The sequence below is a fragment of the Dichomitus squalens genome (genome assembly GCF_000275845.1).
Source record: "Dichomitus squalens LYAD-421 SS1 unplaced genomic scaffold DICSQscaffold_11, whole genome shotgun sequence".
In the NCBI taxonomy this organism is placed as follows: Eukaryota; Fungi; Basidiomycota; class Agaricomycetes; order Polyporales; family Polyporaceae; genus Dichomitus; species Dichomitus squalens.
This window is the reverse complement of record NW_006766893.1, coordinates 551,484-573,503: the sequence shown is the minus strand read 5'-3', so window position 1 is coordinate 573,503 and position 22,020 is coordinate 551,484. Positions and strand designations below refer to the sequence as shown.

Below are 22,020 nucleotides of genomic sequence, written 5' to 3'. Positions count from 1 at the left end.
GGGGTGCATTTACACACTTATCTTTTGTATGTATTTTCTCACGCTATTTTCGTTACCCTTCCCGCATTCCCGTTCGCACTCTGTTTTGCTCAAGGGGGTGTGTTGAATCTCATATTATGTAATTGAGCTCACATTGTGCTCACGCTGGTCTTGTTTCGTCTCGTACTGTATATTTTGTCTCAGAGTCTTGTTTACATGTATATATATAGTCTGGCTCGCAACGCGTAGTACCTCACGCGTTTGCACTGCGCCCAAACGCGACTTCCTTTTTCCTACAGTTGCCGGGCAGGTAAAACCTGCATTACATCAGTAAAACCGACAATCTCTGAGTGCTGAAAACTCTTAAATGGCACCTCCCGCCAACTTGCGCTCTGCATCCTGCAGTTTTCCGGCGTCTGTTCTCCTTCAAATCAGGCAGAGAGCATCCCTGGCTACCCGCAATCATGCATGAGAGCTGTGGGGGCTTTTGGACGCTTTGTGCACCTGGTGTCGGTGACACAATCCGACCTCTTAAACGAGTTCTTACAGATCTTGCGCGCTAACGGGTGGCGGTGCGTAGACGCCTATAAATTCCCTTACAAGGCAGCTCTTAGAGCTCTGAAAGGTCTTACTCGGCACTCTAAGACCTGCGCAGGTTTTTCTGATGTACAAAAGTTATCAATACGAAATCCTAGGGGAAGGCACTCGTGGGGCACCACTCTCAGGTGGCTTCTCTCAAACTGTTCCGTGGATGCACTGGAGATTGCGGATGTTCCCCTAGCCGACACCTTAGAGGGTGTCCTTGCACTCACTCCCCTCAGCGATCGGGTGTCAGTCCGAAGTCTGGCCATAATTGGTTCTCGGTGGCCCAACGAGTACTCATAATCAGTTCTTCGAGGCCCTCATTTGCCCCTGATCACTCCGAACTTTTTCCGCCCGGTGCCCAACCCCTCTTTGTGCGACCTACATCCTGAGCTTCATCCGCTCCATTGGCCAAAATATCGCCAAGCTCTGCCTCGATATAGCTCCCCTTTCTGTGCAGGGCGAGGGTATGCAGCGGCCATCCCTCATCTCGACTCTAGCTCGCGCGACTAACACACATTCTTTCACGCGCTCAGAACCAGACTGGAAGGTGATAGGAGAAGGCATTGCAGCCTGCCCAAATCTGGAACATCTCCACATCAAGGTCTCGGCTTGCAGCCTCTACGACTACTCAGTACATCCTCGCTACACCGTCTTCTCCACTATCCTCCCATACGCCTCGCGCACGCTACGCACGCTCACCATTGAGCTCGCCGCCGACCCCCCATGGTGCTACGAACTAGGAGATTTAGAGACGTGGGACCTCCCGACGCTCGACGACTACCTCACGCGCGAGCCGGTCGAGTTTCCGTCGCTGACGGGCGTCGTCATCGAGCTCGGGCTGCCGACCTCCTTCAAGAACAGCGGGCTGGCGTTCATCCTGCTGCCGAAATTGCGAGGGTTGAAAGAGACGGGGTTGTTACTGGTCCTCTGTGATGACATGTGAGTTGTACCAGCGAAAGCGCAGCGTGGGTACGACTCTGACAGATGACGCGTCTGCAGAACACAGTCCTTTCGGACGGTTTATGGTATTGAGCCGCTCCAGAAAGCAGACGAAGGATACGCAGTGTAGCCTCCTATGTAGTATCTCCACCGGAGGTCCTGGTCGAGGGGGGTGGCCGGGGAGCTTTCGAGAAACCGATGCGAATGGAGATATGAACGGTTTCATAGTGCACTGCACAGGGGAACCGGGCATGACGGTCCCGAATGTATCCAGCGTTCCTGCAAAAGGCCGGCGTGCTCGAGATTTTCCACTCGGTTCACATGCTCAACATTTCTCCCATTGAACTATCACAAAAATCGTGGATTCGTGGATGTGGTTGCAAACGTAGGGAGTAGGGAAAATGCATCTTGCAGTCCGGAGAGTACGTAACAGGCCAGGATGTAGTCATTGCACACAAAGTATTAATATCGTCACACACACCGGCGGGGAAGAGCAAAGGAAGGCGTCGGCAGCGGGTCAGGGGTATCGTGAGCTATACGATGAAGAATAAAAACATGGGGATCGTGACGGTACCGTACTGCGCGAGAGGGGGAAAGCGCCCAGTGCACGCGTGGAGATGATTTTCGTGCAGCTACGTGATACATGACAGTACAGACAGGGGCCGTGATATTGCGTTGAGGGTAGTCCATTCATGATATTGATTTTAGAGTACACACGAGCGACCCTTAGTGTCGCGCTACAAAGTCTTCTTCAGACAACTAAACGTGTGAGCTGAGACAGTTAAAGAACACACCTTGAGGTTCAATTTGGAGGAACTATGCAGAAGATGAGGATTGAGGAACACTGGCAGAGGACAGAGGCCCATCACCAGAGGACGCAGACGGCTGAGGTGCGTCAGAGTTGGCGGAAGCCTTGGGGCTGGCCTCGCTCAATGTCGGCGGCGCGATCGGAAAATTGCCCGACGAGTCGGACTGAGCAGTAGACGAAGGCTGAGCACTGACAGAGGCCGCGCTCGAAGCATCGCTGCTGTAAGTCGTGCTGGCAGGCGCAACTGCCGAAGATCCGCTTGCGCTACCCGAAACCGAGGCCGTCTGTGTATGACCCGCCTTGCTCCCGCTAATCGACTGCGCAGCCTTCTTCATCTCGGAGATAGAGAGAGACAGGTGGTAATCCGTCTTGACATTGAGCGTCGTGAGGTGCAACCAAGGGATGGTGTACGGTCCGATCTTTACGGTTGCAACGGAGAAGACATCCAGCTCCCCTAGAGGGATGATGCCAAGCGACGCAATCGCACCTTGGGTAAGAAGCACGTTCGGAACGGAACCAGAGTTCGCGGTGCTGTGTGCGGGAATGACGAACGAATCGAAGGGCTGGTCGAAGTGCGCGTAGGTCTCATTATTGACTCCCGAGTCGACCTGCGTGAACGAGATCTCCATGTCGGTGTCAAGCGGGTTCGCAATGTCGAAATCGATCGTAATGAAATTGTCGAAGAGGGTGTCCAGAGTGATGTATGCGTTGATATGCGCCACGATCGGCGGCACGTTGAGACCCTTCAGGCTGGTAGTGATTCCCGCACCCTCAAGCCCAGGAACCAAGGATGCGAATGGCGAGCTGTCACCATCGCCTTTGATGGAGAGCGGAATCGTGTCGCCAGTCTGCAAGAACTCGGTGAGGAACGCTTGAGCGGTCGTGTCGTTCGCATCATTTGGTGCATAGCGGAACTCAGTGGAGAGTTCGTTGTCTCCGGGAACAAGGTTCAGCGGATCGATGACAGCACGGCCTAGCAAGACGTCCTTGTAATATACCGGGAGCTCGACGTCCACAGTCTCAAGTGAGACGTTCGAGGGATTATTGAGCGTTGTGGTGAGCGGCGACCTGATGTACGCGCCATGGCTGTCAGTACCTGCTCCGGTGATCGAGACATTGCTAAGGGACGCGGTATGACCAAATCCGTTGATACCCTTCAAGCTCGTAGTGACGTTGAAAGGGATGGCATTGATAGGGATATCACCGGCGGTTGTGCGAGCGACGACGTCCGCAGAACCCCTGAGCTCGAATGAGACACCAGAAGTGTCCGTGACAGCGGCGAAGAAGCTCATGAACGCGCCGTCATTGAGCGACTGAAGGGTTTGGTTCTGGAATGTGAGAACGAGAGGAACGACGTTCCCGGTCGAGACGCCGCCCACAGCGTCCTCTTGTGGAAGTTTGAGCTATAAAGAACATAGTCAACAGACGTAATTTTCGTAGGATAAGCGAGGACACGAACCTCCGCAACATCAGCACCTTGCGCACCCAGTGTGATGTCCTCGCCACTCTTGACGACCTGCAGCGAGAACCCGAACGGATTCTTGTACTGCGCCAGGACGTACTTGGAGCTCGCAAGCGGCGCGAACGCCTCGCCCTGCTCCGTCATGACCAGTTCGAGGTCCGCCATGTCAATGCTCTGAATGATGTCGAAGCTCTGGCCTGGCAGCGTGACCTCCAGGGTGAGCGTCTTGAACGCCGTGCTCAACCATCCCACCGGAGCATTCGATCCCGTTGGCTGAACGCTCTCGCCCTGAACGGCGAGCGTCTGGTTCTGAGCATGGAGGTAGTTGGTGAAGAGCTCGCCGATGACCTCAAGGTCGTTCCCGGTCTTGGGGGTGATACGCCCAGAGAGGTGGAGGTTCGATACAGTCTGTGGCGCGAGGAAGGCATTCTGTCCCGAAAGGGGGCCGACAGTGACGCCCTTGAACGAACTCTCGAAGGTGACGGTGCCGAGGTCGATACCAAGCTGTGCAGGCGAGGGAATCATCGAGTCCGTCTCGATGTGGATACCGCCAGCAGGGTCGTCGGACGGGAGCTGGAAGTTGGAGATCGTGACACCCGGGAGGTTGTTGAACGCCTTGAACGAGATGTCCTTCTTGAGGCTGACCCCGTCGAAGGTCTCCCCGAGCGCAGTCAGGCGCAGTTTGTCCGTGGAGATGGTCCACGTAAACTCCTCGTTGTGGAGCAAGAACGTCGCAAAGTCGGTAAACTTGCCGTTGTCCGTGATCGTCAGCCTCGCGCTCGTCTCGTAGTCAGGCGCGCCCACGTTGGCCGACGCGCACACGGGTGGGAGAGCGATCTGTGCGATGTCGCTACCCTGCCAGGTGACAGTGACGGGCTCCACGAAGGTAATCTGCGCGTCGAACGGTCCAGTGCCAGTGAGCGAGCCTTTAAGCGCGAGATCGAAACCGTCGTCCGAGATGTTGGTGATGTTCGCGGCATCAAAAGTGAGCTTCGACTGGTCTACGAGCGTCTGCACGATAGGAGGCGCGACGACGCCAATGAGGTACAGTGAGGTATCGTCCGTGATCGCCTTGACGTTGCTCTGGTTGAACGCGAGGTCCGTCGCGTAGTCGTCGATCTTGACCGCCGAATCGATGCCAAGCTCGACAACGAGGTTCTTGAGCGAGTTCAGGATCGCGTCGTTGACGTCGAACTGCTTGCCGCTGGCGCATGGGGGCTTGCCGGTGTCGACCGTCACGTTGATGTTCGTCTTCGCACCTGGGTTAGCAAGCACGATCTGGAACACGTCCGGGAGGGGTCCAAGATCCACGTGGTTGTTCTGCGCGCCAGCAAAGAGAAGCTCGATGATCATGACCGGGTCCAAGTTGAACGCGAACGGCAGCGTGGGCGAGGAGATGTTCGCATGGCCGTCGGCATGTATGGGGTCGCCCGAGCGGTCGACATGGTCGATCTTGCCCAGCGTCAAGTTCCCGAACGTCGCAACCGCGGTGACCTCGAGCAGGTTGATGCTCGCCGTGAAGGGATTGGCGAGCGTGAACGACGTCTGCGCAAGACCGGTCTGGGCGATGTTCGTGGGGAAGACGAGCGACGCAGTCGTGATCAGGTTCTGGTGGAGCGGGGGGATGTTCACAGGCGACAATCTGATCTCGGAAAGCGCGAGCTGCAGGGACTCAATAGGCGTCGCGTCGGTAGAGCCCTGGATCGTGGTCGCAGACAGAACGCCCTGGAGGTAGTTCTCGAGCATCTTCTGGCCAGAGGCGACAGCGCTGCCCTGAGGCTGGTAGTGAACATCGATCGGGTAGGTCTGGTTGCCCGGCAGAATGATCAGGTTGGACAAGTCGGCTTCGCCGATGGTGTCACCGTCGAACTGGAGACCGAAGGCAACGTCGCCAGAACCGAGGGTGATGTTCGACGGGTTGTAAAGCGACGAGGTGACCTTGATCAAGAGGTAGTCCGGGAAGCCGTGGTTCACGTCCAGGCTCGTAACTTCGGCGGGCTTCGCGTTCAGGCCCTGAAGGCCGGCGATGGACGTCTGCACGTCGAACGCGATATCTGTGAGGGAGAGCACACCGACTGCGGTGTCCGCGTCCGTGTTCGCGTTTCCCTTGAGCGACATCGTGACGTTCGCGGACATAGCGGTCGTCGCAAGGAACTTCTCGAACGCAGCACGCTGCCCGTCGAGCACCGCGAAGGGGATCTGCGAGAAGGTGAGGTGGATGATCCGTTGCTCGACGTCCGTAGTACTCGGGCCCTTGGGGATGACGAGCTCTGCAAAGTCCGTGCCGTCTGCGCCCACGGTGATGTTCTGCGCGACTGCGACGATGTCGACGGGGAAGTTGAAGGGGAGCGAGAACTTGGCGATCGTGTCGTCGCTGCCCATGGCAGGGTCGAACGCAGTGGCCTCGGTGAAGCGGAGGTCGAGCTCGTTCAGGCTGACCGCGTTGATGATGTCCAGCACGCCCTGGTTCGGGAGAATGGTCTGGATGGTGAGAGCCTTGATCCCCTCGTTGAGCCAAGTAACCTGAAGAAAGGTACTGTCAGATGCAGACCCGAGGCAATCGGACAGGGAAGCTCACATCAGTCGGACCGGCACCGTCACCCTGAACGGTGATGTTGCTGTCCTTGCCGTGCAGGAAGTTGTTGAACATCAGCGACACAGCAGCAAGGTCGTCCTGAGAACTCTGGGGGACAAGCCTGCCAGTCAGCGGGAGCTCGACGGTCGTCTGCGGCGAGAGACTGAACGCGCTGCCTGACGAGGCGGGGCCGATGTTGACGTTCTGGAAGAAGTTCTGGAAGGCGATCGAATCGAGCGCAACGCCGACTTGCGATGGCTGCAAGGCAACGAATGGCATCAGCATATCAGAACGCGCCGAGGAACAGCACCGGAAACATACGTTCGTCACGCTGGTATTAAGAGTGAGGTGGATACCACCAGCGGGGTCGTTGCTCGGCAGGTCGAAGCTGTTGATCTTCACCCCATCCTTCAGGCTGTTCATACCCTTCAGCGTCACCCTCTTGTCCGAAAGCGCGACGCCCGTCGTGTCGATGCCGATGGCAGACACCGTCAGGTTGCTGCCCGAGATCACCCACTCGAACGACTCCTCGGTGAGCATGACCTTCGTGAAGTCCGTCAGGTGGCCGACGTCCGCCACGCTGAACGTCGTGTCGACCTCAAAGGTCGCGCCGACGTCCGCCACGACGTTCACCTCCGGCATGTTCATGCTGCCCAGCGCCTTGCCGTTCCACTCGATGACGAGGCCCTCGGGGAACGCGATCTTCGCGTCGACTGCGATCCGAGGTTCAGCGAACCCAACTCACACACATAATCGGAGAAAGAGAACGTACAAGGCCCGGCGTTCGTGATCGACCCCTTGAGCGTCGTCCCGAACGAGTCCTCCTTGATGTCCTTGATGAGCACCGTCTCGACCCCGAGCACGGACCCGGTCACGATCTTCTGCACGATCGGCTGCGCGAGCACGGGGAGGATGAAGTTCAGGCTCTTGTCCGTCTTGACCTGCACGCCCGGCTGCGTGTACGTGAGCGTCGTCTGGTAGTCGCCGATCGTGAGCCCCGAGACGAGGCTGACGTCCGACGTGAGGTTCGCGAACGCCTTGTCGACGTACGTCGGGAGGTCGAACCCACTACCCCCACCGTGTCAGCCCACAGCAAACACCCGAGGAAGGAGAAACGGCGCACGTGAACAGATTATTATCGCGCTTCCGCACGCTCGCCGTCAGGTTGTTCAGGTACTGGTACCCGCCCAGCTGCACGATCGCGTCCAGCTGCGCCGTGTCCAGCCCCGCATCCTGCGCGAGCACCCGCGTGACCGTGAACAGCGCCTGCGGGTCCATGTTCATGACCAAGTCCAGGTTCTCCAGGTCCGTCGTCGACTTGCCCTTCGACGCGAACCGCACCTCCTGGTCGATCGTCCCTAGCGTGATCCCGTGGAAGGTCACGTTCGACTGCACGCTCGTGATCACGAGATCCGCCGTGAACGGGTTCGCGAGCGAGACCGTCGTGTGCGCGAGGTCGTTCGCGCGGCCCGTCGACGGGAGCACCTCGAGCGAGGCCGAGTTGAGGAGGTTCGACTTGAGCGCGGGGAGCGTCGCGGTGATGTTCAGGCTCTCGAACGCCTCGAGCAGCGAGCCGACGGCCGTGGACTGGCTGTAGCCGGAGATGAGGACTTCGACGTCCGAGCCGCCGACAAAGTCGTTGAGCGTCTGGATGCCTTGGGGCGAGCCGTTCGGCTGGAAGACACGGTAGATTAGAACTGTGGCAGTCACCAAGAAGGCGGGCACGGGACGTACCGTGAAGTTACCCTGGGCCATGAGGGAGTTGTGGCCCATCTGGAGGGTCAGGTTCGGCATGAGCGTCGTGCCCATCGCTGCGTCGCCCCGGAAGAGCTGCAGATCTATGCACATTCATACCACCGTCAGCACACTGCCCGTCCAAGGTCGTCTAACGAAAGAAACCGGCACCCACTCAAATTGCCAGTCGACAACTGCAAGTTCGACGGATTCGTGATGTTCACTGCGCACCACGCTCTATTCAGCACTCCCCAACCGCCACCACATGCCAGAGCGCGATGATAGCTCACCAGGGATGCTGAGATGAATGGCCTCCGTCGACCCGCCCACGACGTCCACGCTCCCGATCTCCACCAGATTGTTCAAGCCCTGCAGCCCGTCCAGGCCGCTCGTCACGTTGAACTTGATCGGGTCGAGCGTGATCTGCCCGATGCTCATGTTCGCGACCGCGCGCGCGTGCCCCTCGAGCTGGAACGGCAGCTGCGTGCTGTCCGTCAGGTTCCGATCTAACCCCCCGCGCGCGCGCGTTCATTCAGCCACGGAACGGCAACAAAACCAGCAGAAGGGGACGACGCACTGAAGCCAGAGAAGACCTGGTGCGACCCGTCGGGGACCACGAGCGGGGTGCTGTCGATGGTGATGTTGATCGTGCCCTGGGTGAACGTCGAGTTCACGACGTGGATCTCGCTCGTCGACGCGCTCTCCGGCTGCCCCACACCACACCGCACGTCAGCCCCTTGCCCCTCGCTGGTCGGAACACGCGCGACGCACCGTAGACAGCCCCCCGACGACCGCCCCGCCCTTCGTGATGTTGAAGCTGTTCGCGATCTGCCCGATGCTCACGCCGAACCCAAACGGCAGCTCCATGCTCGCCCGCACCGTCCGCGAGTCCATGAGCGGCGCCCACGCCGTCCCCGGGGTGAACGCGAGCGCCATGTCCCCGATCGCGATGCTCTTGATCGGGCTGATCGCGCCCGCGGTGTGCTTGAACGGGACGTGCAGCTGCAGCGCGGTCAGGCCGTCGCTCAGCCAGCCCACGACCGCGCCGTCGGCCTGCACCGAGGACCGCCCGGCGGCGACGACGTCGGACACGTCCCCGTTGAGGAAGTTCGTGAAGAGCTCCGAGACGGTCGCGAGGTTCTCGGTGCCGTTCTGCGGCACGAGCGTGCCCTTGAGCGTGACGTTGTTCGGCCCCGGGCGCACGACCGTGTTCGGGCCTGCGCCGGTGCCGAGGTAGACGCCCTTGTACGAGAGGTCAAACGAGACCGTGCCGAGATCGACGTCGAACGCCGAGGGGTTGCTCAGGCCCGTCGTCGCGACGAACTCGATCCCGCCCTTCGGGTCGTCCGCGGGGAGCTGGAAGTCGACCAGCTCGACGTTCCCCGCGAAGTTGTCCATGCCCTTGAGCGTGACGTCCTTGCTGAAGTGCAGCCCGTGCGCCTTCGGGAACTTGAGCGCCTGCACCTCCAGCTTGTTGCTCGAGAGGTGCCACGTGAAGTTCGGCTGGGTGATCATCGCCTGCGTGAACTGCGAGAACGCGTGCTCGTCGGTGATGTTGAACGCGACGGTCTGGTTGATGTACGCCCGCTTGTGGCGCACGCGCAACGGCTCCAGCTGGAAAGCACCGATGGGCACGCGGTCGCCGGAGGCATTGTACCACGCGACGGAGAGGGGCTCGTTGAACTTGATCGTGGCCTTGAAAATGCTCGCGTGCGAGACCCACGAGTCGAGCCTGAGCGTGAAGCTGCATGTCGTCGCGGTAAGGCTACACTCCAAAACCGACGAACATGAGGGGAAACTCACGAGTTGTTGGTCGCGCTGGTGATCTGCGCCGCGTCGACGTGGAGAACCGAGACTTTCAAGATATGTTGCGCGATGGCATGTATGACCGGGTAGAGCAAAATAAACAGGATGGCGATACCGAGACAGGCTGCGACGATTTGCGATATGATGAACCACCTCCGCTTCCACAGCGGTTTCTTCGGTTTCTTCGGCGGGGGCAGCTCGCGCACTTCGCGCGGCACGTCCTCCGAGCGGATCTTCTCACCAGCTGCCCCAGTCGCAGGCGCTGAGGTGTTCACAGCTGCAGACGAGGCCGCAGGACTAGAATAGGGGTGCACTCCCGCGGGCGTTGTTCGCGCATGTGCGTCATCTGTAGCCGAGGAGACCCACAGAAAGAGGGTGCGGTCAGCGAGGGTTCCCGCAAGAGGCGAGTGACCGGAGAAGAGACGTGGAGCATACGGTCCAAGAAGGCTGTCAAACCTAAACTATACGAGAGCGCGAGGCTACGTATCGCAATTACCACCGACGCCGGGTGCGCAGAGATCAAGAAGGGAATCACAGAAAATTGCAGTCGCGTCTTCGCCGTACCGGTCGAAGCCTGCGAACTTGGTCTAAATCCAGCACAGGCACTGTCCATCCTTCTCTGCGCCCGTTCATCACGCTGGATGAACAGCGCACAGAACAAACCGTCGCGGTGCTAGCTCAATGCGACGAGATCGTCGCTTGCCCGCGTGGGCGCTGTCAAACCACGGTGTCCGGCATCGCACACGACTATCTGGCAGCGACGACAGCGGCGCGTCAATGCATCTGCCCTCCTTGCATCCATCATCCAGCAGACGGCAGCCGGAATGGAATGCGTCCATGACCCGGACGTCGGCCATGCAACTTCCCAGAGTGCTATTCGTGACGTGGGATGGCGGAGGGCGCGGACGACACCGCGTATGGGCATTCACGCAAACCATATGGGCGCGATCCGCACTCCCGGCCACGCCTGCCTGAGCGACGTCCCCACTGCGATGGAGTAACAACGCACGGACGGGGCGCAGGGATGCGCAGACGCAGACCATAGCAGGCCACAAGACAACCTGCGCGGCAGCCGGGAGCAGTTGCGTCGTGTGCGGGTGCAGACGGACGGTCGCGAAGCATGAAGCTATAAGCAACGGCAGCGGTGCGTGAGAACGACGGCCGCGTCTGCCATGTGCACGCGCACGGCGTAGGCGAACACAAAGAAAGGAGGAGCGGACGAGCGAAGAGAACGGGGCGCGTCGACGTCGCCAGCGGGCGGACGGGCGGACTCACCGAACGGGTTTTGCGTAGGGTGCGCGCCGTCTCCCCGGGTCTCCTCCATCGCAGCAGACGGAGGGCTTCTGCTGGCGTACGCGTACGGCCCTTGGTCCGAATCCTCGGAGTCGGGGTGGAGAGAAGGGAATGCGCAGCGAAGTGAGCTGAAACGGACGAAGGCGAAGGAGCACAACGAAGGAGGAAGAGGAGGAAGGAGGAGAGGGCTCGGCTAAGTACCAAACGCGACGCATGTTGGCATAAATTGTGCGGTGGGCTGCGTTCTCATGACATGACTGGCTGGGAGGAATCACGAATGGGATCAGCGCGCTTCTGTGGCTTCTGAGATCTGAGGACGAACCCCAGGTCCTGTTCCCTCTGCGCAGGGAGCGCGACCCCGCAACAGCGCAACAGGCGCCAGGGCGCCTCCCCCGCCGCGTGACCCTCTGGGGAAGCGTCATACCGCATTTGGCACCTCGTCTCTCGCGCGGGGGATCAATGCGCGATCATGAATTGATGGGCCCATCGATGCGGGGTAAGACTCGATTTATTGAAACGCGTACCTCGCTCGCCATTGGATGCTTAGCTCGTCCCACCCGGGTTGATAGTATGTACATCGCTGCTCGAAGTCCGTCTCTGCACCCTGCAGGGGAATGGATATCAGCAAAGTCAGCACAACCAGGCAGACGTTGCGGAGCAGCGGAGGGACTCTCTGCTGTGAGCCACCATGAGATCCGTCTGACCCCGCGTGGAGACGTCGTGCGAGCCTCGTGGACAAGCGCCACTTCCAATTGGCTTAGCGACATGTCCTGTTGCTGCAACGATTTGACACGTCAAAATTCAGCGCCCTTCGCAGCCACCTCGTCACTCGTCGATTCGATTGCACAACGAAGTTGACGCGGCTGTTTTGGTACATGGTCGTGCTCCAAACGTCGCAAGGCACCTCCAGACCCGTCTTCACAAAACGAGTCGCAATCCATCGGCGGCGTTTACTTGCAAGGAATCTAGCAAGGGACAGTCATGCGCCGTTCACGAGAACATATTTGACCAATCTCAGCGCGAGGAGCCTCGAGGACGTGGGGCCCGAATCGACCTACCCAAGTCAAGGGCAAGATGTGAGTCCTCCGGGTGCTGTTCCCCCGTACATGCTAGCGTATGCGCGCGCAGATCCCCCGCGCCCGATGCGCACCATCGCGCTGGTTGGCACGGGCATATGACCCTCGACGTGGAGCGCAACAGCAGCCTCACACCGCATTCGTGCCCATCTTCGGCCAGGCCTGCCCCTCCCATGTGAAAAGCAGCATCGGGAGCACCGAGAGGAAAGCACGGTGCGTACCGTTCGACGGCGGGGCTCCGCGCGCAGGATGACGGAATGCGTCTGTTCGTCGCGCCTTGTCTTGCACGAGCATCAAGGGCGCCCTCGGGCCCCGTCGCAAATACCACCCTACGCAGCTGGAGGTGCGCGGGCGGTCAGAGACACGCACATAGCCAATAGTTGATGACGCGCACGGCCGACTCACCTCCGTCGTCTCCGGGCCCCCGGGGGCCCGGCGACCTACCAGCAGCTCGCGAGAGCGTGATGTGTAAATGTAAACGGGATCGCTCCCGCGCCAGCTGTCCTTGCTCGCGTCTTCCCACGTAGGGCAGACTAACCATAGCACAGCACGCACCGTCGCCGGGAGGGGCACACGACATCCACATGCAGCAGTCTACTCACCCCCCGAAGGCAGCTTGCTCGACACCGACGCCTGCGGACTGTCCGCCGCCGCCGATTCCTTACACGCCGCCGCCGCACGCGCGGGAGAACTCACCCGCTCAGGTCCATGCTGGCGGCCAGGAGATCGACAGGTTCACGGTCGACGACGGGGGCTCGAACCCGTCCCGATCAGCGCTCACCTCGACCTTCTCGCTTCCATCTTCCGTTCCCGAGTGACACTCCCGTCTCGGAACTGGCACTGCCGTTTACAGCCAGACTGTCGGGAGTAGGGCCACCGGCGGCCGCGGAGCCGAGCGGTGGCAAAAGCATCTGTGACAGCGCGTTCTTCCTTCCTTCCTTTGCCCACAGCGGTTCGGGGCGGGAGCAAAAGCGGGTACGCTCCTCGCGAAGCGGCTGACAGAACAAAGGCGTGCCCATAGTTGAATAGTTGAATAGTTGAATAGTTGAATAGTGGAACAGGCCGTGCGTCCCTCCGCCCGGAAGACGAACTGCCAGAAGAGTATCATGAGCTGAGACTTCGAAGCATGCGATCACAATAGTTCCATGCACGCACACTCACCGTCTATGTCGCCATGGGGAGTTACGGCACGGCATGGACATTGCTCGACGGGAATTACGCGATGCACGCACGCCGCGCTCGAAAATATCCCGGACGTCAGCACGCCGTCGGCGACGCCTGTGGAAGATCAAACCATAGCCACTGTACGTACCCGTTGTGCGCCTCCGGCCGCCATACCACGGCGAACTCAGCAACGAAAAAAGAGAACGGGAATCGGCCAGGCCGGCCTGCGGCGACGTACCGGCTGGATTAACGCGAAAGAGCAGCCGCCGCCCAATCTCACTTTCACCCATCACCGTCCCCATCGTCGCACAGGAAGACGTCGGGAGCAGAGCCATGGGAGTCGAACACCTGCCATAACCGTGCCTTCCGCTTCCTCGAAGCAGATACAGTGGACTATCTCATAATGCATAGGGTCGGTACCCCCATTTCTGTATGCATTATGGGACATTATGCATTAGTAGACGGCCTGTCGAATGTGAAGCGTTGGTTTGGTACCCGCCCGGGGCCTCTGCGGCGATATGCATCATCAGATATGACCTCATGCATTATGAGGTAGTCTACTGTACGCGGCGCGCGCACCCTCGCCGACTCTCAGAGGCGCTGCAGCGACTGGGAGGGCTGAAAACTACTCGCGCATGGAGAAGGGACCTGCACCGCTGCGTGCACGCGCGCACGCCACGGCGGCGGCACTGTCTCCGTTCACCTCAACGGCAGACGTCGAATATCAAACCTACGCCTCGCAACAGATGAGGAGACGCTCCGCGCCAGTCTCAGCATGAGTCCATGTACGCGCGGGTGCAGTGGGCGTTTAATCACTCACGTATGTATGCGGACGAGAGCGGGCCTGCCGCGGCCGCCGAAGCCGTCTAACCACCCAGCGGATACGGTACACCTGGACACGGGACCACAAGAATGTCGGGGACGTGCGCGGGCATGGGCATCTGACCCCTCCCTGTTCAGTGGCGGCGGCAACTGCAGTTGTCAAATCGAGCAAGGTCCAGGTTCGGAGGGGCCAGTGGGAACGGAACGCAGTCGTGCAGCCCGCGCGCGTGCTCGCACGCTCCCATGCACACGTCCGTCGGGTTCGGGTGGCCAGAGGAGACTCGGAGCGGGACGGGGCAGGAAGACGGCATGCGAGTGCTTTGCAGAGCAGACATTTGTGGGGACGCACCGACGAGAGGCGGCGGCGGCAAACCGAGCACGCCTCGATAGCGGTCGGTAGATATACTGCACGAAATGCCCGCGACATATCCATCCAGGTTGGTCCAGCCTTGCCTCGCAGAAATTTGTTGGGCGCGCGCGCCGTGGCACGCGTATAGCAGACGACCCGCTCGTCCCCCGGACGTGAAGCGGAATGGCGAAATCACGAGGAAAACGCGACCCCGATAAGGCTCGGCTAGCGCGCGATTCGCTTGACTTCTGCTTGCATCCCATACAACGATATCGATACGGTTACAGTACTTACTTACGCACGTCAATCATGATAACAAATTGAACATTCTGCTCGTGGATCAGCGTCCGCTGAAGGCGCTATTACGGGATTCGGAAAGACGTGCAGTACACGCACCCGGAAGTCAGCTCAGCCTAAAAATCACATGCGAAGGGCGTGCAATCAGTGTGCATCTTCGTCGTCCTCTTTTTCCTCGCCATCGCCACGGTCGTCGTGCTCTTCCTCTTCGCTGGAGCTTTCGGGGACGTAATGATGATTCGGGTTGGGCACAAGCAGGTCCTCTCCGTCCACCGCGTCTACCGAGCAGATGTCAGCGACAACGTTCCAGGGTCTCTCGTGTCAAATCCCATCTACAGCATCCGCAGACTTGGAAGATGAGCTAGCGGCATCAACATCCTTCCGTGGGACGGAACCGACTGGAACGAACGAACGACTCTCGGGAGCTGTCTACGCCACTTCGATTCTTGGAGGCGCTCCGCATGACCACGCGGGCGCACGGAGGACCACGCGATGGTTTAACACATGCTTCCGCCTCCTGGTTGGCGAAGTCCCGAATATGATATCACGCTCGCACAAGTCGACCACCGTCATAGACATTCTTTCGTGTCGAGATTCGCGGCCGTTGGAGGCCACCGCGACCGAAACCGGCAGAAGGCAGGATGGGCAAAGGGCAGGCTGAGGTTCGGGGACTCACCTGACGTGCGCCTCGATTCGTCGTAGCTCTGCTCCAAGTCCGCCAGAATCTTCTCCTGCATCGCGCTCACCGCCTCCGCGCTTTCGCAAGTCTTGTATTGCTCCAACAGGTGTCTGCAGAACGTTCCGTCAGCATTGTCTTCCTGACGCCCGGTACAAATATGCAGCGGGAAGGCTTAAGACGTCATTGCGGGCGCGAGAGGTAGAATGGGGTGCAAAGGCAAAAACAGAGATCGTCAGGAGGTCAGAGGATAGACGTACTGGTTGACCTCCCAGAACGAATGGCCCCACCCGAATCCGCTCAAGAGCCTTTCTGCATATGAGTCGAATCCTGTGATGTAGAATGTCGCGGCTAGTGCCTCGACGCAGTTCAGACGCCATGGCTTGCCATAGTTGACGGGGTTGGTCGCAACAAGGTAGGGTACTATTCGGACAGGTGAGGTGAGTACATGTTTGCGCAGGGAGACTAGCCAGCGGAAACGACTCTTGAAACCGATCTGACTTGATTCTTGAGAGGAGTACTCAAAATCGCCATCTATGCGAGTTTTCTAACACAAAGTCATGATCACTTCACTCACAGTGCTCGACTGCAGCGCTATACGGACTTTTCCGATGCTCATACAGAACAGTAGGACCTTATCAGCTTAAAGGAGCGAATGATTTCCATCACCGAGGAAGCCACACTGGTGGCGCAGATACACAGCACACAATTGGGGTGTACACGAAAGCTTACCAATGCTGCAGTAACATGCGAAGTAATACTCACGGAGTCGTTCATGTGGACTAGCTATTCGGTTGAAGGGGACTTCCTCCAAGCGTGCCCATGAGCACTCAACCACCGCAAGGCCGCTTTGCGCCACAATGTCTTTGTCCGCTGGGCTGACAGGCTGTGTACCCTTCGGACTTCGAGAGCATAGATGCTCAGTGTGAATGTACAAGCAAGAGCATAACACACATGAGACTCACGATACGACTATTCCTCGGAACTTCTGCCCGACGCGAAGGGTCTGGATCAAACCCTGACGCGCGAGCTTCTTGCCTGAGCACCGTCGGGGGTCGCAGTGGTCAAAATCCTACGGCCCAAATAAGCTCTCGAACTTCCACACAATATGTCCGAATAGACGTACCCACATGGCCACTGGGACGTCGATGTCTACCTTCTCCTCTAGCACATGACCGGCATTCTCATTAAAACTCACCGCCGCATGTGTCCTTCGTAGACTCAGAGGACTAACCGGGTTCGCTCTCACTCTCGCCCTCGCTGCTCTCCGGTTCGTCCACTGCACTTTCCGGACGTTCTGCGAGGCCGATGGGAGAGTACGGACGCGAATCTTCGAATCGTCTTTGACCTTTCCCTCTCTGCGCGTGCCCTCCTCTCAGCACGCGACCTCCTCGTTTGCCGCGGCCTCCTGGTCTTGGCATAATATATGTGTGTTCGTCCGACGAGTGTGTACGCTGATCAGCTTAGATTGGATGATGGTCAAGGATCAAGGTCGCGCGCGGTTCCCCACAATCTGCCGTGTCTGCTGCGGCAATCTGCATAGGAGCGCGCGCCTACGGGATCTGCACCGGGCGCTTGGTGCACAACGCCGCCAGCTCTCCCGTCGACGACCATGTTCCCGACGAACCCCGTCCTCTCAAAAGCCCTGCGCCGGGCACTCACGCCCAAACGCGGCAATAAGGACTACTACAAGGGTCAGTGTGATCTCGCAACACGCAGCTGTACTCGCCGAGCTCATCCCCGTCACGACAGGTACGCGCCAGGCCTTCCTCCCTGGTGGACACCGCACGGGCGCGCCCGGAAAGCACGTCGTTCGCGGAAAGGCGAAGTACCGGTTGGTCGATGAGCAGGTTCGGGTGTTTGTTGCGCCCCCTATAGAGGAGATCCAGGCATCTGCAGTGCGTATGTTTTCCCGTTGCTCCCCGTCCCCGCTCTGAGCGTCCGTTGTTCCCCTTTGTTAGCTCAAACCCTACGTCTCCACGCAAGTCCGCGTCTCTCCCAAGGACTTGAACGAGGAGCTCTACGGCAAGCTCCCCCGTGGTGGCCTCACCGGCCAGCATTTCTTCAACATCGCTACTCGCTCCTCGGAGCGGGCTGGTGCCCCCTCCCGCGCGTCGTCATGACCGTACCTCCTGGATCTGTGCGTAGCGACCCTTCTTTCCAGAAATTTCGCAACCGCTCAGCCATGTTCTATGCCTTCATATTTCTGGCAGCAGGCAGCAAACCATCCATATTTTTGAGAGCTAGTGTAGTAGTACGTATTGATAATCATTTACCGGTCGATCCACTTCCCGCTGTGTTGCAATCAGCACCCGGATACCCTCACATGTCTCATAGCCTGTAAGAGCGCACCACTGCTTCGTGTTTGTGCGGTGTGGATCCCATTCCAGAGTCTTGCGGCATTATCAGCGTCAGCAATCCTAGCCTTTCCACGTACATATAGTTGGGGACGATTGCGGGCGTGGTGAGTGTTCATATTGGCATCCCGCATTCATACAGAGCGACGTGGTATACTGCACTCGGGTAGAGCCACCTCGCTATGGATACAATCGCAAGTATGTCAGCCGATAGGCAGACATGCCACGACCTGAGAACAGCGGTGAGTGGCTCCGGCCCATTCAGCTCATCGCGATCGAGCCCAGTCAATGCGAGTACCAGAATGCGAACGCTCTCACTCACAGGGCTCCAACTGAGCTTTTGGTTGGTATCTTGAGAGAGTGGTACTAGTAGTACAGTAGACCCTCCCATCGTGCCCACGATGGCAAGCCACACACCTTACCCAAATGAGTGCAGATTGAACCCTCTCGTGCAGCTTACGGGAATATGTTCTGCCCGTACATAGGCTTCCCGGATACTCTCGCAAAACTAGTACTTCGCTGGGCATGCTGCCGCTCTCATGCAAAAGGCTGCGAGCGCAACCTGTCGGCTGTGGGACGTGACAAACCAGTAACGGATACGCGGTGGCTTGGGCAACGAATATGCGGCATCCAGGCGGCTACGAGACTCAGCGAACTCTGAGCAGTAGTATCCGAAATGTCCTCCGGCGGTCGACCGGCCCCTGGAGAATCAAGACTTGCCAGGAAATCATCGATTCCTGTTGGCTACAGCCCACTTGAGTGTGCCATCGCTAGCGCATACAGTGGTTCTATGGGTGGAAATAGGGCGACCCTTGTTTGGAGTCTTGACTTGTACGGTGTCATATGACCAGGCCTGGCCGGATGCGACGCTTAGCCTCAATTTACGGCTACTACAAGTGTTCTGAGCGCTGCGTACGTTTTATGCAGGTAACATAGGGCACTTCTGAAACGTAGAAATGTGAAAAATTCCTAAAACAGTAATGCCACGCTCTGCACTCCGATACGGGGAATCGAACCCCGAGCTACCGCGTGAAAGGCGGTAATGTTAGCCGTTACACCATATCGGATCCCGCGGGAAAACCTCTTTGGATATTAATATCCAAAACACCATGCTCAGAACAACACGGCTGCCCAAACTGCGCCAGTCTGGTTGGTTTTTGTGATCTCGACTCAGCTCATCCTGGGCGAAATGATCCGGTTCGATGACCTGGTCCCAGTTGTGGCAATTCCGGGACATCGGGATCCGAATCCCGTCAATCCTTGCGAGGGCGAGCTTATGCCGAGTTGCTATCAACATTGGCGGGCGTGGACACTGAGCACGGGCCCTGCACTCAGGATTCTCTCGGACTTGCCACGTCGGACCGCACAATGGCACGCTCGATTACTGAATCTGCAAACGAGCGGACGCCGCTTCTTGCTGGCAGCGACACTGGCACTGACACCCCAGTCTCAAGAGACAGCACAGTCGTTGGAACAGAGGATATTGTGGACGTCAATGTGGGCTCAGATGAGGCACCGGTCAAGCCTCAAGTTTCCCTCGTCGCCGTAGTAAGTCCGTGTTCTGTTAAGATTCTGTTACAGGATCACGCGTGCGCGTCCAGCGATCTCGGGACTTGTGTTCGGATCCGCGCAGGGAAGCATCTCGAGTGTGGTAGGCGAAGCGATGCTTCTCTTGATGCACTGCAGCCCGCAGCGCCTCGTACATAGGTCTTCACCTTCTCTCGCGTTGATGCTTGCAAGTCGGACCCACTTGATGTTATTGACATTATATCCACTCTAGATGGCACCCATGCTCCTCGGGATCTTCCTCGTCGCCATGGACGGGACGATTGTCACGTCGACATACGCTTCGATCGGTAGCCAGTTCGAGCAGCTGCAGAGCACCAGCTGGATCGCGACCGGCTACATGCTCTCCCTAACTAGCTTTCAGTAAGCAGCCTGAGCAGTCCTGGCACTGGTCTAGCTCACGAGCAGGCTGTATCAGGCCATTGTACGGCAAATTGAGTGACATCTTCGGACGCAAATCATGTCTACTCTTCGCCTACATCATCTTCGCCCTCGGATGCCTGTTCTGCGGTCTCGCACGGAATATGACCGAACTCGTCGCTGCCCGTGCACTTGCCGGGATTGGTGGCGGTGGAATGCAGACGTCAGTCCCTTATCGCGCTCAGTTTGATTGCGCTGCAGACTCACAAATATGACAGCGTAGGCACAATTATTATGTCCGACATCTCTACGCTTAGGCAACGAGGAACCCTGCAAGGGATCGCAAATGTCGCCTGGGCTGCCGGCCAAGCTACAGGGGCTCCGCTTGGGGGCTTCCTCGCAGATAGCATCGGCTGGCGCTGGGCCTTCCTCCTCCAAGTGCCCATGACCGCCCTCGCGATCCTCTCCGTCAGCATCTTTCTCCGCCTCCCCCGCTCCCCGACGGGCGACCTCCGCGCCAAGTTCGCGCGCATCGACTTTGCGGGCGCGTTCACACTCGTCGGGTCGATCTTCCTCCTCCTCTTCGGACTCGATCGGGGCGGGAACATCTCGTGGAGCGACAAGAAAACCGTCGCGTCGCTTGCGTCCTCGGCTGCGTTCTTCCTGCTTTTCGTCGTGGTCGAGCTGCGGTGGGCGCGCGAGCCGTGTGCCCCCAAGCGGATAGTGACGAACGGGTCTCTGATCGCGAGCTACCTCGCGAACCTGTTCTCGAACGCCGCTGCGTTCACCCTCATCTTCAGCGTGTCGCTGTACCTCCAAGCGGTGCAGGGCGCGAGCGCGGGCGAGGTCGGGCTGGTCCTCCTCCCCACCATATTCGGAGGGGTCGCGGGCAGTCTGGGGACCGGACTGATCATGCAGACGACGGGGAGGTACTACGTGCTGACCATCTCGGCTTTCGCGCTGATGTTCGCTGGCAACGTCGTGGTCGGGCTCGTGACCGGGCCGCTGAAGTACACGCTAGCTGGGCTCTCGATCGGTGCGAGCCTCCCGTGTCGATCCGTCTCTGTCACGCTGACGTCTGTTGTCCTCAGGTATCGTCGCAAACAACATCGGCATCGGGGCAGGGGTCACGAGCACTCTCGTCGCGCTCATCGCAAACGTGGGCCCAGCCGACCAGGCGGTCGCCACCGCCGTCTCTTACCTCTTCCGCTCGCTCGGCTCCGTCGTCGGCCTCTCGGTGGGGACCACGCTCACCAACGACGTCGTGCGCAATAGTCTGCGCAGGCGGCTCTTGGGCGAAGGGCATGACGTTGAGGAGGTGCGTTAGACTCTGGTGTGACGTCCGACAGTGCTCGTTAGCTTACCCGCTGGTCCTGCGAAGATCATCAAGCGCGTGCGCGAATCGCTCGGATACTTGGACCAGCTCGAGCCCGCGGTGCGCGCGAAGGTCGTGCATTCGTACCGGGATGGCCTGCAGGCCGCGTTCTGGTACACGGCGACGCTGTGCGCGGTGACCACAGTCACCGCGTTCTTCGTGAAGGAAAAGCCGCTCTCGCGGTAGGCGCAACTACAACTTATCGCTCCAGATGCCCTAAGGCGTTTTGGAATCATTACTATACCGTTATAGGTGGAGGAAATACCTCACATAGACATATCTAAACTCACTTTCCACGTATCCTTGAAATCCCTGACTAACTACCGACCTCCTACTTCTTACTCATGCTTCGCACAGGGATAACGGGGAGGAAGTTCATCGAAGTGTCTATTATTGCTTCAAAGCCGTAATCCGAGTCGCCGTCACCCTCCAGAAGCCAGCGATACTTCCATGGAATATACTTCACTGCGGGACACGTGGTGGTATTTGCGACCGAGAGATTGGAGCTCATCCAGTGAGATCGGGAGGGGCCGTCGTATGCAAGTAACAGGGAATGACAAGGCTACTAGTACATGGGCAAGTCTATTACTGAACCTCGCTTTCGTAGTAAAATAAATTCCCGTGGGTACTGACGAGCCTCCAGCAAAGTGACATGGGGAGGTGGCGGTGTTCCAGGAGTTTGTCAAGCTGACACGTCCGGAACGTGCAGGCATTACGAAACCCGGTTACCGTCGTCTCTGTAAGTTTCGGGACTTTCACAGCTCACATCGACAAAACGAGTATCCGGGGGAGAGAAG

General features: G+C 58.7%; 4 protein-coding genes and 1 non-coding gene across 5 annotated transcripts; 2 read left to right on the top strand and 3 right to left on the bottom strand.

Moving 5' to 3' along the window:
* Positions 1–796: 796 nt before the first annotated feature.
* On the bottom strand, positions 797–11,306 carry DICSQDRAFT_136157 (uncharacterized protein). Its single transcript, XM_007365241.1, has 16 exons — positions 11,164–11,306; positions 9,886–10,234; positions 8,854–9,826; positions 8,660–8,789; positions 8,373–8,588; positions 8,258–8,305; positions 8,083–8,186; positions 7,472–8,022; positions 7,121–7,416; positions 6,670–7,061; positions 6,352–6,606; positions 3,771–6,296; positions 2,298–3,714; positions 1,564–2,240; positions 1,098–1,503; positions 797–1,028 (listed from the first exon to the last, which is right to left on the bottom strand). The coding sequence occupies exons 1-13, from the start codon at positions 11,210–11,212 to the stop codon at positions 2,320–2,322; spliced, it is 7,284 nt and encodes a 2,427-aa protein (XP_007365303.1). The 5' UTR covers positions 11,213–11,306; the 3' UTR covers positions 797–1,028; positions 1,098–1,503; positions 1,564–2,240; positions 2,298–2,319.
* Positions 11,307–15,033: 3,727 nt separating this feature from the next.
* Positions 15,034–16,697, bottom strand: DICSQDRAFT_126764 (uncharacterized protein; the record flags this gene model as incomplete). The annotated part of the gene is made up of 7 exons (XM_007365240.1): positions 15,034–15,167; positions 15,566–15,678; positions 15,826–16,112; positions 16,143–16,207; positions 16,331–16,467; positions 16,531–16,637; positions 16,692–16,697. 7 exons carry the CDS (start codon positions 16,695–16,697, stop codon positions 15,034–15,036), a joined length of 849 nt encoding a protein of 282 aa, XP_007365302.1.
* Positions 16,698–17,177: 480 nt separating this feature from the next.
* DICSQDRAFT_146794 (uncharacterized protein) lies at positions 17,178–17,688 on the top strand (the record flags this gene model as incomplete). Its single annotated transcript, XM_007365239.1, has 3 exons — positions 17,178–17,259; positions 17,318–17,463; positions 17,527–17,688. The coding sequence occupies 3 exons, from the start codon at positions 17,178–17,180 to the stop codon at positions 17,686–17,688; spliced, it is 390 nt and encodes a 129-aa protein (XP_007365301.1).
* Positions 17,689–18,917: 1,229 nt separating this feature from the next.
* On the bottom strand, positions 18,918–18,989 carry DICSQDRAFT_t71. Its single transcript has one exon. It is a non-coding gene; the product is annotated as a tRNA-Glu (tRNA).
* Positions 18,990–19,711: 722 nt separating this feature from the next.
* DICSQDRAFT_59062 (MFS general substrate transporter) lies at positions 19,712–21,409 on the top strand (the record flags this gene model as incomplete). The annotated part of the gene is made up of 5 exons (XM_007365238.1): positions 19,712–19,851; positions 19,907–20,071; positions 20,127–20,899; positions 20,940–21,166; positions 21,230–21,409. 5 exons carry the CDS (start codon positions 19,712–19,714, stop codon positions 21,407–21,409), a joined length of 1,485 nt encoding a protein of 494 aa, XP_007365300.1.
* Positions 21,410–22,020: the final 611 nt, after the last annotated feature.